Below are 16,374 nucleotides of genomic sequence, written 5' to 3'. Positions count from 1 at the left end.
GTAAAACCAAAACCAAAAGAAAAAGAAGAAAGCCAATTTAGAGTTCACTAATTTATGTACTTGATTGTTTTTCATTTTTTACAGCGCTGGGAATCGAATCATTGGCCTTGCACTGGATAGGCAAGACCTCAACATTCGATGTATTTCCTGTCCTTATGGATGTTTAATGAAAAGTAAATAGTATCTGTAGAATGTTCGAAACAATGCTTCAGCACTAAGATTAAAGTGTTAAGCAACAGGGCAGCAAGGGTGGGAGAGTTTAGTGGGTTCTGTTTTTATCCTGAAACCAAACCGAAGGGATAGTTAGTTTTTCCAGATGTCTTTTCTGTTTCCCATAGAACCCCTTAGACTTGAGCAACTCCAGTTTGATGGTCAGGGGCCAACACTGACTATCAGCGAGGAGCTGGGGTTCTATGGATATGGGAGTAAGAGAAACAGCCACAGGCTGTTTGGTTTTGAAGACACAGGAGAAAGAATGAATGAAGAAGCAAAGGTTGGAGGTGATGGTTCGGGAGTCAGGGTGGCCTTAAAAGGCTAAAGCTTTGGCCAAAGCTGTTGAAGGAGCATCTGGGAGGCGGAGAACCCGGTGCGTTTATTTGTGGGGGAGCGGGAATCCCGAGAGACCAGGGGTGGAAAATGGGACTGGACCCGCCAAGTCCCAGCGTGCACGCTCAGCCCTCTCCGCTGCGCATTCCTGGGCCAGCCCAGCGCCGCAACCCGTCCTCGCTGCCTCCAGAGAAATTGCCAAATTAAAATGAATCATTTGGCCCATAATGGCCGAGGCGCTTATCGGGGGCGGGCGGGCCCGCGGCGGCGCCTTATCTCGGCGGCGCACACGGCCGGTGCTAACGAGGCTGCGGGCGGGAGCCGGATTAGAGCGCGCGACTGGGCACGGGCGGGGGCGGCCCAACATGGCCATGAGCGCAAAGCCCGAGAGCATCCCTGCCTTTTTCCCGTGGACAGGCGACAGCTGCCTCCCGCGGAATTGCCCGTCGGTTTCTACAGTCCTTTCCCGTGCACGCCGAAGCCTGGGCTCCCTCTCCCCTGGCTCTTCCCGGGGGGTACTTTCCACGCCGCCCCTCCCGCCGGGGAGACTCTCTTCCTTCCTTCCCCCTTTCCCCTTGCGCAACAGACAGAAAAACGCTAGGCGCTGGCGGCTTCCATTGCTTCTGGGCTGTGTGTGCGGGCGGCCGGGCTGAGAGTGCGTGCGTGAGCGGCAGGCCGCGGTGGCTGCTCCCCGCGTGGGCTTTGGGCGATAAGTCGTGTGTGGGAGTGTGAAGCCTGCACTGCTTAGGTGTGGGGACTGCGACCCTCCTGGCCCTTCTGCGTTTTATTCGTTGTATGTAAATTACCCCGTTTCTTTTCTCAACAAGGTCGGTCCTTGTGTCGCAGTGTGTGGCCTTGGACAAAGTGTTGGGCTGGCTTCGTTATGCCGAGCGGGTGTGATCCCCACCCTATGCGGTTGTGTGTCTGTGAGCGATTGCGTGTGACTGATGTCGCTGTGTCATGTTGGTCAGTGTGCCGGTCTGCCTGCCCCGGCTTGTGGGACAGAGCTGTTTTATGTTCATCTGCTTCCCTCCTCTTGGGCTGGACCATGTGTGGTCCTGTCCACCGAGAGTCCTGTGCCTGTGTGCCTGTGTCCTTTAGAGGTGCGTTTGCAAATCGCTGGGGGCGGGAATGGGGGGGAGGGCATGCGAGAGAACGCGGCGCTGGTGGGGGCGTCGGCATGGGGGCGGGGAGCAGGATTTCACATTTTATTCCAAATTATGATGTATTCGGGAGCCAGCGCTGACTCGGGTGGGCGTACAGAGCCCAATGAGCGTCAGCTCTGTCCGAAGGCCGACTGTGCCTTCGTGTTGGGGAGGTTCGCTGTTTGAGGGAGGGGGCGGGCTTGTACTCTGGAAGCTGAACAGCGCTCGCCAAGGCCAGCGTCTTCCCGCCCGCAGCTCCCAGGTTTCGCCCATTTCTGGTCAGTTTCGAGGGTGCTTCCGTGGCGGTTGGGGGAGAGGCCGGGAAGGACAATGGGCGTGCTTTTCAGGTCTGGTGCCACGGGTGGGGGTCCTCGGGATCATCCCGGGGGACATTTTCTCAGTCCCTGCACCATCCTGGCAGGGTAAGATCCAAGGCATGCGGGTGGCTGCCCTCAGAATCCGCTTTCGTTGGCTGGAACGCGTAGTGCCGCCCTAGCTGGACAAGAAAGGATTTCGTTTTCTCTTTACTGTGATAATATCTTCGTCACCACCACCATCACCATTAACACCCCCCTTTAATTAAATAATCGAACAAAAAGCTCACCACCTCGTCCTCTCAGCTGCTTTGGAGGATGAACAAAGCAGCCCCGTCGTCGCCCCTCCCTAGCTCTGTTTTCCAAGTTGCCAGGTTTGGGGTAGGAGAAGAAAATGGAGAGGTACTTGGAATGGAGATTCAGTCATAAAGCAAACATTAACCATAAATAACACCGGGAACTGGTGGACTCCCCGCTCTCCCCTCCCTCCTTCCTTTAGATTAGAAAGGAGAAAGAAAACCTCCCGCACCGAACTGATACCCAGGGAGGAGGCAGCCCTGCTCATTCGCCAAAGCCGCTGCAGAGAAAAGCAGTCTTCGCAATTAAGCTAAGACTTCGACATGCCATTAGAAGGTGGACGACTTAGGCGAAATAAATTAAAAAACCTGAGCCAGGGCTAGGGGAGGGATAAAAGCAAACCAAATCCTCACTCAGAAGCAGTGTCTTCTGACCCGCTTCCCTTCTGCCTTGTTTATTGCTAAAAAAACATTATAAGCATTTTTCCCACCTTCTGCCAATCAAAACCCCAAAGAAAATCGAAAATCGTTTTGTAAAGGTGGTGGAGGAAACCGTGTAGAAATCCCTTCCATTATGTCTCCCTCCCGTAGAAAGAAAACAAGGGAGACCCAACTATACCAGATACAACCCTCTCCCCTCCAACCCTACGGGGAAATGGGACATTTGGAAGCTGGTTCTGCCTTCGTTTGTTGGTAGATGGGGGTCATGAAGGGAATGGCTGGGGGCTCCCAGGTTCTGACCCGGTGACCACGGCCCGAAGATTCTTCTCTTTTCCATTATGTCCTCTCCACCCGCGGCAGAAAGGGAATTACACCTTCGCGTTGTGGAGACTGCCGAAGCCTGGGTTCAGGTTGTCGAGCAAGCTGCATAGACGAATCCATACTTAGAAAACACATTCGACCATTCTGAATCAGACAGACCGGTTAAAGGGTTCGAAAATGTTCTGGGCAGCCTGCCGGGAGAGGCTGTTGTTGTTGGACTAAGTAGTTATTCCTGATTGGTCAGGTGTAGGGTTCATTTTTTTTTAATCGGGACGTGTTTGGGGGATGGGGGCTCCAAACACCTGCAAGTTGGAGGCGGAAAGACGTTTGCTATTCTTTGGGCTGGCGGGGCACACGAGGTAATTCCCAGCCATTGACCCCCCATTTTCTCTCTTGCCCTCCCTCTTTCTCTCCACCCCCATCTTTCCTGGAAACTCGCTTTGGGCGCGGCAGACCGCGCAGGACCTCACCGCTAGCTAAGTAACTGCTGGCCTCTGAACAAGAGCCGGGCAAACACAGATCCGGGTTCCTACCTCGACCCTCTCCAGCCGAGAAGTGGAGGTCCTAACCAGAAGGCCTGTCTTTCTAAATATGCCCCAGGTGAGTGGCGAGCCGCTGTCTTTGGGAGGAGGCAATGTCTGTGGAAACAGTGTTCAGGCTTGCGGACTAGGAAGGGGGAGGCTCAGAACTGAGAAAATGCAGGGTGTGTGTGTGTGTGTGTGTGGGTGAGCAATCTAGGCTAAGAACCCGGGATCTGACTGCCACTAGCTGCCTTAGGTCTCCAGCAGGCCCTTTCCTTTTTCCGGCCTCGGATAAAACCAGTTGGTTGGATATGTCCTCTAGGCCGCTCCCATGGTCCCGGTTCCATGCACATTTCACAAGGCCGGTAACTTTGTTGTGGCTACATCCGGGTGGCTCGGACTGTGCTTGGAGCTCAGGCAGGAAAGAGGCCAAGGCCATCTCGGCTAAGGCCTGAGGCCTAGGACGCTGTGGGGAACACATCTCCACTTTCGTAGTGGTAGAGATAGTGCGTTGATCACTGGCGAGTTTGGTTGCAGTGCAGGCTTTGTGTTTCACCATGGTGTCTAGCGCGTATGTGTGCCGATGGAGGGATGGGAGGCCAAGTCTAAGGCGACTGTTATTTCTTTAAAAAAAAAAGTAAATAAAGAAATCCCGAGCTATGATTTGGGATATTGCAAATTGCTGGAGAGGATGCTTTGCGGGTACCGAAAAGGAGCTGTCCCTTCCCCTTGTTCGGGCACACATTGTTGCATGCTGGATGGAATTGGGACAACTGGGAGGTGAAGAACGGGGTTGAGGCTGCAGCCCGGGGCTCTGAAGCACAAAGAGCTGCAATGGTCGAATGCTGCAGTCTAGTGTTGGTCTAGTCCTGAGCCTCCGCCATTTCCAGCCTCCCTTAATAAAAACAAGTGCATAAAAGCCATTCAGTGTTAACCTGGAGCTGCTGGGGGTGATCCTGGTCTTAGGAGTGGGCTAGGTTTACTTAAGGTCCCAGACCTGAGCATGGAGTGTCCTACTGGAAACCTTGAAGACAGGGATACTTGTATCATCTGATGAGGCATTGGGGGCCAAGGTCAACTCATCTGGACTATGCGTTCCCTTTGGCTCTTGGGAACCAGCTTCTGTCATTGCAGCAGAATTAATCAGGGAGCATAAACATGTCAGAGGGAAGCCGAGGCTCAGTTAGTACAGTGCGTAGCAATGTTTGCCCTTAGAAGCAGGGACTGAAGTACTGGTCATTGAAAGCACACAGATGGTGGGCAGTGAGGTAGGCACCTCTGGCTTGCGCATTTCACCAGGGACTGGTTTATTCCTGGTGCACTTCACCAGTAAGGAGGGAAGCCAGGATGGCTACTATACTTCTGGTTCATTTCAGGTGTTTGTGGTATTCTCTGTGTATAGACCTGTTGTCTTTACTGTAACTGTGAACTCAATTTCAGTGAAGCATCACAGGGCCATAACTGGCTTTGCAACTCGTGTGTGACAAGTCTTGGGGAATTTTGTTATTTCCAGACTGGACTAACCCAGAACAGCCTGTGTAGCCTGAATTGCAGTCACTGAGTTTTGGAGGAGGCTGAAGAAGGTTCTATTTCCTTTCCTCAATAGGAGAGATGAGTTCCCATGATAACTCTGGTCCAGGACATTGTAGTGGCCAAATGGGAGCTCCATGTCTGCCACCAGCGATTAGATAGATTCTTATTTGGAACTGACTTGGACATTTTTTTTCTTTTGGTTTTTCGAGAAAGGGTTTCTCTGTGGCTTTGGAGGCTGTCCTGGAACTCGCTCTGTAGACCAGGCTGGCCTCGAACTCACAGAGATCCACCTGCCTCTGTCACCCGAGTGCTGGGATTCTGACTTGGACATTTTTATATTTATTTTCTGTTTTAAAATATCTCATTTTGGGCCGGTAAGATGACTTGTTAGGGTGCAGCTGTCAAGCCAAACAATTTGTGATCCCCACGACCCACTCTGTGAAAGGAGAGAACAGGCTCTGAAACATTGCCCTCTTGAGTTCCACACTGGTGGTTGTGGCATGTGCACTCTCATACACAAATAATTTTTGTTACAAAAATTAAAACGAAATAAAATAGCCAATTGTCTAATTCTGGGAGCAGAGATCTTAGTTTGAACAACTTACAAAGCCTGCCAAAATGGTGTCTGTATATGTAAGTATGCACATATATCTATAAATGTGCACACTGGGGATATGGGATCACATGTAGCCTAGGTTAACCTCAAATCGAGGGTTCTTTAGCATGCTTCTCAGTGCTGGAGCTATAAGCATGTGCCACCATACCTGGTGAGTTCACTGCATTTTTATTTTTAAAATTAGAGCAACTCACAAGTACCCTCCAACTTTGGATCCTGAGTTTTACAGATTTTGTGTAAGGCCTGTTGCTGAGTCAGGTGCCATCTGGATAAAGCTAGGTGATGCAAGATCCCTCCCACTGTTGGGAAATAGAGAGGCAGTGCTCATCATGGAGGAATGGGTAAAGCCTAGGAAGTTTCTGGGCTCCAGGATTTATATGAGAAGGTAACGTACAGTGAGATCTGAGTTCCATGTTTTGGAGAACACTACAGTGTGTGCATGTTGGGCTTCACTAGAAGAATTCAAAGACCTTCGTGATATTTTTCTCCTTCATCAGGAGAGGAGCCCAGAGCCTACTGGCTTCCGGAGTACTTTCCAGCGTCTGGGTTCCTGGTTTCTCAGTCAGGTTTCCCTTCCAGAGCTACCCTCCCTTTGGAGTCCAGCTGAGCAGAATGGGGTGAAGTGTGCAGAGGGGGTAGGGCCAGAATCCAGGATCAGCTCCCTTCCTTGACTTCTTTTCTCGTGGTAGGATAGTTGTCTGCAGAATACAGTGTGGGTTTGGTTAGTGTAGGCACCCTCCCTCTCGGCAGGGAGAATACTGGGGGAAGGTGGCTGGTTTTTCTGGAATACTTCTGACGTGTAGCTGAACAGAACCCAGTTCTTGCAGCCTCCACACCCTACTCCACCACCATAATGTTTCTGGGTGTATTTATGTGTGGCATAGATGGGGAGAGGTTCCTAAAGCACCTTGCTCGGGTCAGAGAGATTCCCCGCCAAAACCAAAAGGGGGACGGGAAGGATATGCTCGCTTGCTCAGGAGATTTGTTCCCTCCCCTTCCCCTGTGGCCTAAGGAGGGACTGGGTGATCTGTCTTTCTCTTCTCCGTGCATTTCCTTCCTCCTTTCCCCTTCGATTTTGTTTCACTGACTGTATTCCTTTTCTTCCAATGTTTCTGCTGTCTTTCTCCAGCTGTTCTTATCCTTGCACCCTGTGCCTCCCAGGGCTCGCTCAACCCTCTTCTCCCAATCTAGAGATACCACCATATCTCCCCAGTACCCGGCCCGCGAGCCCTTCACGCCGCCAAAGTGGGGGGGGGTGTCCACGTGGTGCTGACTTTTGTCCGCTTTTCACGTCTCAGTGCGTGATCGCCTCTTTGCCCCTTACCCCGTTACAGGATGACGGAGCGGCCGCCGAGCGAGGCGGCACGCAGTGACCCGCAGCTAGAGGGACAGGACGCGGCCGAGGCCCGCATGGCCCCCCCGCACCTAGTCCTGCTCAACGGCGTCGCCAAGGAGACGAGCCGCGCAGCCCCTGCGGAGCCCCCGGTCATCGAGCTAAGCGCGCGCAGCAGCGCGGGGGGCGGCCCCGCCGGTGGGGGCGGTGCCGTAAGGGACTTAAAGAGCCGCGACGCGGTGGCAGCAGAAGCTCGTCACCGAGTGCCCACCACCGAGCTGTGCAGACCTCCCGGACCCGCTCCGGCGCCTGCCCCCGCCACGGCCCCCACAGAGCTGCCTGGAGACGGCCGCATGGTGCAGCTGAGCCCGCCTGCGCTGGCAGCCCCTGCCGGCCCTGGCCGAGCGCTGCTCTACAGCCTCAGCCAGCCACTGGCCTCTCTCGGCAGGTGAGCGCCTTGGTCCCCTGCTGTGTTAAGGGTCTAGGAGGGCCTCAAGGAGAGCGGAGGTGGCTAAAGACGAAAGGACGTAAGGGAGTAGTGGCTAGAGTCCCCCACTCCTGGCACTAGCAAGAAAAGAGCCCTCAGTGAGACAGACTGGCAGGCAGAACCGAAGAGACCTAAGGAGTGCACAGTTATGTTGAAACCCGGGATACTCGCCTGCTTCTTTGAGGATGCCGGCGTGTGAGTTGGTGTGGGAAGCAGCGGAGGTTGCTGAGAACCGTGTTAGGCAGGAGGGGTTCTTTTGAGTGTGAGTTCCAGGCCAGTGTGTGAATGAATGCGCCTCTGCAGCAGAGGCGAGCTATGCTGCAAAGGGTGACTTCTGCATCGAAATTTGGGTGGTTGTTAAGGCCAGCTCTTCTCAACCTCTGCTAGGATGCTGTGAGCAACACGGCCATCCGGCCATCCGCACCTAGGCCTTCTGCCCCCTCCCTGCGTTGTTGGGGCCATCCTGGTATAGCTGGTGTGAGAACTCTGGCTTCCTTGCTGGCCCCCCGTGGTGAGGGCAAATGAGAGGCGGGCAGAGGGAAGGAATAGTAGGAGAAGGCGTGGTGGCAGAGCAGCCGGACCGGACCGCTGTGTCGAGTTAGTGAGCCAGCGTTAGCGATCCAGAAGGGATGGGGGAGAGATGGTGGAGGGAGGTTGGCTGTTGTATTGGAGTTTTCTGTCACCGCCTGTGTCCTCCCGTGTAGGTACCTGTCCCTGAGTGAAGGTGTCTGCCAGGATTGCATGATTGTTGGGCGTGTGGGGAGGCAAGTGTGTGTTTGTGGTGTGTGTGCGTGTGTGCTCACGTGCGGACACACACATTCATGTTTTGTTTCATATGTCCACCTGCTTCAGTTCTGTGCAGGGAACAGAGTTGCCTTAAGGGGAGGGGAATCCAAGACATTTAGGGAGAATACATTTAAGAAGCCCTTTTGTCTTCAACCTCCTTGCTATCCACTGCTCTTTCCACAGTGGGTTCTTTGGGGAGCCAGATGCCTTCCCTATGTTTACCAACAACAACCGGGTGAAGAGGAGGCCCTCCCCATATGAGATGGAGATTACTGATGGTGAGTCTATACTCTTCCCTCACCCTGGTTAGAGCCATCTGCAGTGGGGAGCATGGGGACAATGCAGATATCTCACAGAGGTGAGAAGGTCACCCTGGAACTCCAAACTGCCAGAACTCTGCATCCTGGAGCTGAGTTAGGACTGGCACTCAAATCTGTAGTGTCAGCCACATGCAGTTCCCATTCTAGGCTTGATCCCTACACCCTGGCAAGGATCCAGGAGGGTAGAAACACTCCAGGTCCCCAACTCCAATTCCTGACCTGCAGGAAGTCCCTGAGCTGCATCTCAAATCCACTTTGGAATCTCTGGCTGGAGCTGTGTCTTTTAAGAGTGTCTTGCCAGGTCTGTCTACTGTCCCCTCTGTCCCTCTTCCACATTCTGGGCTGAGATTGATAGTGGCTTTGGTGCCATGGAATATGTACAACCAGGGAAACTCAGCACTGCTGGGAACTCTCTGCATACTCTTTGGCCTGGATGAGTGAAGATTTGGAGCCCTGCCCACTCCTCCCAATGTTGACCTGATGGTACCAGGACAGGAAAATGGTCTCTCAGCAGGCTAAGGGACTCAGGCCAATGGTGGGATTCTCAGTGCTGCTGTCTGTGGGCTGAGGGGGGAGGGAGCTGCAGGAAGTGCATTTAGGCTAGAGTGGAGGCTGAGAGCCTGTAGAAGTTGTGTCTGTGGCAAAACTTGAGCTTCTAGAGAAAGGTCTAGAAAGGAAAAGGCTGGAGTCTGACAATACAGAAGAGACACCATAATCCACAACAGCCCAGGATCCAGGCATCTAGCACAAAGAGGATTGATCAGCTCTTTACAGGTTCTGTGGCCATGTAGGTGCTCCTGACTCCTCTTTCTCTGCCTGTCAGAAAGTTGTCAGGGGACAGTGACATTGTGTCCACCTCATACTGGGATCTCCTTATCACAGGAGTTCCGTGTGTCTCATCCCTAGCTTGATTCCCAGCACAAACACATTGCTAACAGTCAGTCACCCCAAGCATATGAAGTGAGACAGTGAGAGCTATCATTCCTGCCATTTGTTGGACACCTATTTCATGTACCAGACTTTTTCTTGTATGCTTAGACTTGGTGTAATTCTCAACACAAATCCATGTGGTTAATTTTGTTTCTATTCACAGATGAAGAATGTGAGTCTCAGAGAGGTTAAGCAGCCTGTTCAAAGCCATAGAGCCCAGTACTAAACCATGATTATAGCATTGACCTTAGACTTTGGAATAAGTTCTGGATCCCTCCTTACCCTACGATGACAGTTATAATGCCCCTGTTCACCTAGGAACTTCCACCAGCTCATGAACATTAGCCACAATACAAAGGACTGGTCCTATATCACAGCTGAAAGACCCCCCTCTTTGGTCTAGAGGTCTGGGGATACCAAATTGCTTTTCTGAGGCAGTTCAGTGTAGGTCTACCCTGTAGGTTTGTGGTCTTTTCCCAGGTCTGTTTCTGACACTTAAAAAGCTTCCGGGAGCTGCAAGTAAGGCAAGGGCTAAGGAAACTTCTCGGGGGTGGGTTGGGGGGGGATAAAGCATAGAGTGTGTGTATAGGCACATGCAAATGAGAGAAAGGGACCATCAAGAAGTAGGCATCTACTTGGTCAAGTAAGTCCTAGACTGAGCACTGCCTCCATCCTTAGCCATAAAGTGACCAGTGGATTCAGATGTCCTCATCCCTCACTTCCCCCTCCCCAAGTTTCCAGTCTGAGTCCTGGACTTAGTGGTTCCTGGAAGAGGATAAGTAGGGTCCTCAGGCTGGGCTGTCCCTTCTGTACACCAAACTTCTTAATGGTTTCCAGGGCTATGGCTTTGTGGTAGCAGACAAGATTGCTACCACACTGGGGGGACCTCCAGTGTTTTTCCCTGCCCTGACAATCCCAGGTCATGTTTGAACACTTGACCCAGTGCCCTGTATACCCTAGCGTTGCATGCATGTACATTGGTATTGGCTGCTGTCTGGCAGTCTTAGCATCAGTGTGGTAATGATTATTGGGTCCAGAGGCAGTCCTTAGAACCATGGCTGTGCATGGCCGTTTTCTACTCCTTTCTTGGGATTGGAGGCCTAGAGGTTTTCCCTTTCTCTTCTGCTCTCCATCCTCCCCTCTCTTCTCCTGCCTGCCCCTGTGGTAGTCTACTTAGGAAACATACTAAGCTGGAACTTTGCACTGAATTTATGCCTTTCTTACTGTAGGGCCTTATGAGATATGAACCCGGCTTCCTCTTCTCTTATGCCTACTACTACTCCAGCCAGGCAGGCTCCAGTCGTATTTCTTTTTCTTCTTTTTCTTTCTTTTTTTTTTTTTTTGGTTTTTACGAGACAGGGTTTCTCTGTATTGTTTTGGAGGCTGTCGGTCCAGCCTGGCCTCAAACTCACAGAGATCCACCTGCCTCTGCCTCCCGAGTGCTGGGATTAAAGGCGTGCACCACCACTGCCCGGCTCCAGTCGTATTTCTACCTCAGGACTTTGCATGTTTTATTCCATCTGCTCAGGGTCTTTTCTTCCCTTCCTGTGTCTGGATGACTTTGCTTCAACCTAAAGTTTTGTTTTTGGTTTTAAATAAATGCTTTGCTAGCCACCTTAGCTAACTACAGTAGCTTTACACCTTTTACTTGACAGTCTGCCCTTTTGTTGTGTTTTTAAATTTTTCTTTTGTTTCTTGTTATTCTCTCATCTTCGTTAAAATATGAACTCCACAAGGGTAGAGGCCCTGCCTGTCTTATTCCCCCTATTTGATACCGAGGTGCTTTTTGGCTCTTGAGGCTCTCCATAGAGGAGCCCTTTGGAGGTCTCTCCCTGCTTTTGACACATGTCCTTCCATCTTCAGGTCCTCACACCAAGGTGGTGCGGCGCATCTTCACCAACAGCCGGGAGCGATGGCGGCAGCAGAATGTGAACGGGGCCTTTGCTGAGCTCCGCAAGCTGATCCCCACCCACCCACCAGACAAGAAGCTAAGCAAGAATGAGATCCTTCGCCTCGCCATGAAGTACATAAATTTCCTGGCCAAGTTGCTTAATGACCAGGAGGAGGAAGGCACTCAGCGTGCCAAGCCTGGCAAGGACCCTGTGGTGGGAGCCGGTGGGGGTGGGGCAGGGGGTGGCATGCCCCCTGAAGACCTTCTACAGGACGTGCTGTCCCCCAACTCCAGCTGTGGTAGCTCTCTGGATGGAGCAGCCAGCCCGGACAGTTACACAGAGGAGCCAACGCCCAAGCACACTGCCCGCAGCCTCCACCCTGCCCTGCTGCCTGCCACTGATGGGGCTGGCCCCCGGTGATGCGTCTGGGGCTGCCCAGGGCCAGCAGGTAGGGGCCCTTAGGCCCCTGGGTTGCTGGGCTTCGGGGCAGGTGGGATGTGAAGCAGGGCAGTGGGCTTGGTGAACTTCCCTTGTACTCTGAACTTTGGGAAGTCCCAACTGACCCTGGGCTGGTGTTTCTGTTTCCTGCTTGGAAACAGAAGAGAAAAACAGAGTGTATTAGTAGGTACTTTATCCGAAGATGGCACAGTCTTCTCCCTTTCCCAACTTCCAAGACTTCTCAGTTAGTGGCTCAAGTGTCACTGCTTTTGATCTAGAGTTTGTGAGCCTTGTTTTGGACAAGATCTGGGATTGTCACCCATTACCTGAGGCATCCAGCAGCCTCTGCCTTGCCTTTAGTCCATCCCGAGCTGGCTGGGGTGGCTTTTGTGGCAGCTTCTGTTCAAATATATAGGTACCCAAGAGCTGCCCATTTCTCGAGTCCCATCTTCACCCAGGTCCGAGTTGATCCATCTAGCTTGCCAGCTGCTCCAGAGAGTCAAGCCTCGAGGTGCCTTCTTCAGGGCTTGGTTGGAAAAGATGGCCAGTGAACAGACAGTCTGCTCTCAACGAGCTGGGCCAGAAAACCCAACAGCCCTTCTTGCTCCGGGGAATCGGAGCTCTGCTTTCTCCCCACTGAGACTTGCCTCCCTATCCTGCAGCTGTAAGGACCAAGTCAGCAGCCTGGAGCATGCTCTGTTGGGCTGTGTGCAGGCTCAGGGAGAGAAAGTGACATTAGAGTGAAACAAAGCAAGAGTGTTTGGGGCATTGGCTTTCACCTCCTGCACAGCACTGTCTGTGCAGGGGAGCAGACAATAGCGTGCTGATGCATTGCATGTCAGGGCTGGGGTTATGCAGCCCATAGGCTTTCCCGGGGAAGCTTCCTGTTGCAAGATGTCTGTTGGTTGATGGTCTGGACTTCCAAATGGAGTACAGACTGTTCCGTAAATACTCTATTTGGGACTCTGCCTAACCAGTTGTTGGTGGAAACTCGGGGTCATGATACAACCCAAGAGGCAACCTGCTGCTAGGGCGAGGAGTTCAGTCAGAGGTGAGGCCCTGGCTTGGGACCTAAGCATGCAGATTTGCTCAGCCCAACTTTAAGTATGCTCCTGTCACACAACTGCAGGCCCCGTGTGTGTGCATGGTAGGTTGGTTTAATGCAACGTGAGTGCCCCCTCTAACAGCTGTACATGAAATTTTTGTAAAGCAAATCCTTCTCCTTCACCCATGCAAATCATTTTGTAAAGTGGAGAATCCTTTTGTAGTATGAACAACTGCCCCATTGTCTCTTTCCTGTGTTAATCCTTGTGGTGGGACCTAGTTTTCTTTAAGAAAGTTCTGCTTATAATGAAGTTTAAGCCCATGGAACAAACTGCACAGAAGTCCTGTGTATCTGTCATTGTACCAGAGTCACCTGGAGCGCTCTCTCTGTCTCTGTCTCTCACTGTCTCTGTCTCTCTGTCTCTGTCTCTGTCTGTCTCTCTCTCTGTCTCTCTCTGTGTGTGTGTGTCTGTCTGTCTGTCTCTCCCTCTCTCCCAGTCTTCCTAGAATTTGCCTTTGAGTCAGAGAGAAAATATCCAAAGGCCCCATCATGTAATGTAAGGGCCTATCACTTTTCTGTTTGAGTTTCAGTACCACGATGGGGCCCGAGTATATATAGACTTAGGCACCCCTCCCCTTCCTATTAAGCACTGAGGTCCCCCAGCCATAGGGACACTATGGTAAGTTACTAAGGCACTGGGATTCTTTGTCTCATAATGCACTGTGCTGTCACATGTATTGCCATGAACATTAAAGCTGCTTTCTTTCCATTGCTTGGGAGTTAGCACAAGGAGTCTGACCTACATGAAAATGGAACAACTGTCCTGAGCTCAAAGGCTGTGCTTTAATCTCAGCGGGGTGATTGCTTGGGAATGAAAAATGTTGATCTGTAGGTGAATTTTCTGAGAGAGACCCCACATTTGTTGGGAGCTTATTGTATGGTTTGTAGTGTCCCTGGGAGGGATACACTAGGTGTTGGGGTGGACTGACTCTGATAATGGGTCTGTAAAGATTCTGTTGCACACTAAGGACACAGTGCAGTGGAGAGCAGCACACATGAGGTGCTGGGTTCAATACCCAGCACAGACACAAAAGCTTCATTACCCTTAGTGATGACCCTGCAGTGAGGTTCTGGCCAGAGTTCAGGCCCTGGGCAGTTGCTATTTGTGTAATTTAGGTTATAAAGTACTTTCCCTTCAGATATCCAGATCCTCATTTCTCTAGATTTATTTTAGTTTCTCCCTTATTCCAAGGCAATAGACAGGAGTGAGAAAGGGAGAGAGATTGGGGATACGGACAGTGCCTCCAGACTGATGTACTTCCTATGGGGCTGGAAGGGAAGGGCTAGGGCTTTGGTCTTTGTAAGATCTAAGGAAGACCCCAAAATTCTGTTTTCACCTTCAACACCCCATATCTCTCTTCCTTTGCCTCCTCCTGATCCTTGAAGAAATGGCAACATCCCAAGAATAATATCTGTACAAAATGGGAAAATGTAAACATGAAAAAACATGTGAGGAAAACAATGAACGTAAGAATTAGAAAGAATCATACCTTTCAAGAATAATTTATGTTTATTTGTTGTGGCAAGTGACAAGATGGTACAACCTTTATCCTTTTCCAGAAACACAAGGCGAAGGGCACAGCAACTGTAGTGAGCTGACAGCTATTTTGGCCTTTTGGGTGGGTCTAGCCATACTTGGGATCCCAGTGGTACATGGCCCTCCACAAAAGGCTTGCCCCAGCCTGTGTACACAGCACGCCTTGTCCGTGGGCAGGCCCAGCACTTTCCGTCAGTGTCGTACTGTATGTGATGAACTGTGTTGGTCTCTGAGTTTTTCTGCAGAAGAGGAGTAACTGCTCCGGGTACATTGATGTTTGTTCAGCCTAGAGGCCAACACTGTGGGCGTGTGACTCTTTATTGGGGGGAAAAATAAAACAAAAAATATCAGTGTGGTGATGATGGTGTGTGTGTGTATAAGGTTATATGGGGGAATATTTCTAAATAAAAGTTTTACAAAGGGGCCTGGACTTTGCTCACACTTTGCACCCTGGAGCCCGAGAATGGGGACATTAAAATGAAGGGCCTGGCAAGGGTTGGCTCCACTCCTCTTAAGAAGTGGAACCCTGCTCCTACTCTCAGAACGAGTCTGTAGGGAGGAAGGAGGCTACTCTCTGGGGGCGGGCTGCCGTCTTTCCCTCCTGCAAGGCTTCACAGGGCTTCAGCACCCTGTCCTAGTGTTTGCAGCCATGGGCAGCCTGTTGGGTTAGCTTCCTCCTTCCCATTACATCAGTTTCCCTGGTTGGGGCCATTGCTCACAGCGAGGGCTTAGGACAGACAAATGAAGATGTTACCTACCATTGGTGTCCTTAGGTTTCTGGATGACTCAGTGGATGCTGTAGCTGTTATACCTAGCCTTTTTTCTTTTTAAGAGATTTTAAATTTATTTTATTTTATGTGTATGGGTGTTTTGCCTGTATGCATGTCTGCACCAAATGTGTGCAGTGCTCACAGCGGCCAGAAGAGGGTGTTTGTCCCATGGTATTGGAGTTACGGCCAGTTGTGAGCTGCCTTGTAGGTGCTGAAGTTTCATGAATAGAATTTGAGACAGAGACTGTGGGTCTTGGGGAGGCCATTGCACATGGATGGCTGATCCCTTGGGAATTTGCAGGTGGGCACCTCCAACTGAGTGTAGCTTCTGTTTTCTCATTTAATAGGCATTTGCTAAGCACCAGCTCTGGGCAGATACTGTTCTGTCGGCAAGGGTTCAGCACTGAACAAAACAAACATGGAGTTCTCCACTGAAGCTTACATTCTAGAAGGGAGAAGGTAAATGTGCAAACACACACAACTAGAGTTAATCAGAAAACAATTAGCATTAACCCACAGTGAGTTTCAGGCCAGCCTGGCCAACACGAGACAGTCTCAAAAACCAAGACCAAAAGGAGTGGTAAGGAACAAAAGGGAACAGATTAACAAGGATAGTTCAGGGAAGGCCCTAGGATGCCATCTTTTCCATTCAGGGTCAGAGAGTTCCTGGCTTAAGGAACAGCGTTGTCCTAGGGACAAGATTGGGTCTGTCTACCTGTTACATGGCCTAAGAGGCTCTGAAAAGGCTTTTACTTTCTTCCTCTCTGGACCTCACTCACCCCCACAAGTAGAGATGTGGACACCAGCTCAGATGCCCTCCACCAGGGAATTCAACGGTCTCACAGGTAATTCCCATCCTGCCTGTCTCTAGTCTCAGCAACACTTGCCTTCTTGGCTCCGATCCATCTCCGGGGGTTGGGGGGTGGTAGGATTCAGTCTGAGTGTCAAGATCTGAACCAGCCTGTTGGGAACTCCTCCGATACACCTCTCCCGGGTCCAGGGCAAGGAATATGATTTGGCCTTGAGGTGGGGAGAAAAAAGAG

General features: G+C 51.3%; 1 protein-coding gene and 1 long non-coding RNA gene across 3 annotated transcripts; one reads left to right on the top strand and one right to left on the bottom strand.

Moving 5' to 3' along the window:
- Positions 1-1,129: 1,129 nt before the first annotated feature.
- Tal1 (TAL bHLH transcription factor 1, erythroid differentiation factor) lies at positions 1,130-14,984 on the top strand. Of its 2 annotated transcripts, none has more exons than XM_040756948.1 (5): positions 1,130-1,649; positions 3,517-3,663; positions 7,068-7,514; positions 8,523-8,617; positions 11,453-14,984. In XM_040756948.1, the coding sequence occupies exons 3-5, from the start codon at positions 7,069-7,071 to the stop codon at positions 11,899-11,901; spliced, it is 990 nt and encodes a 329-aa protein (XP_040612882.1). In that variant the 5' UTR covers positions 1,130-1,649; positions 3,517-3,663; position 7,068; the 3' UTR covers positions 11,902-14,984. The 2 variants fall into 2 exon arrangements, with proteins under 2 accessions (XP_040612882.1, XP_040612883.1); XM_040756949.1 differs by lacking the exon at positions 1,130-1,649 and adding an exon at positions 1,781-1,969.
- LOC121143990 lies at positions 1,741-3,517 on the bottom strand. The gene is made up of 3 exons (XR_005881313.1): positions 3,043-3,517; positions 2,296-2,360; positions 1,741-2,187 (listed from the first exon to the last, which is right to left on the bottom strand). It is a non-coding gene; the product is annotated as an uncharacterized LOC121143990 (long non-coding RNA).
- Positions 14,985-16,374: the final 1,390 nt, after the last annotated feature.

The sequence above is a fragment of the Mesocricetus auratus genome, unplaced genomic scaffold (genome assembly GCF_017639785.1).
Source record: "Mesocricetus auratus isolate SY011 unplaced genomic scaffold, BCM_Maur_2.0 Super-Scaffold_100014, whole genome shotgun sequence".
Lineage (NCBI taxonomy): Eukaryota > Metazoa > Chordata > Mammalia > Rodentia > Cricetidae > Mesocricetus > Mesocricetus auratus.
The sequence above is the reverse complement of the archived record's forward strand: the minus strand, read 5'-3'. Positions and strand labels throughout refer to the sequence as shown.

Bases quoted from the DNA above. Each gene is read 5' to 3' on its own strand.
- Tal1 (XM_040756948.1), top strand. From the start codon at position 7,069: ATGACGGAGCGGCCGCCGAGCGAGGCGGCACGCAGTGACCCGCAGCTA. The intron at 7,515-8,522 runs GTGAGCGCCTTG...CTCTTTCCACAG, and splicing joins CCACTGGCCTCTCTCGGCAG to TGGGTTCTTTGGGGAGCCAG. The intron at 8,618-11,452 runs GTGAGTCTATAC...TTCCATCTTCAG, and splicing joins TGAGATGGAGATTACTGATG to GTCCTCACACCAAGGTGGTG.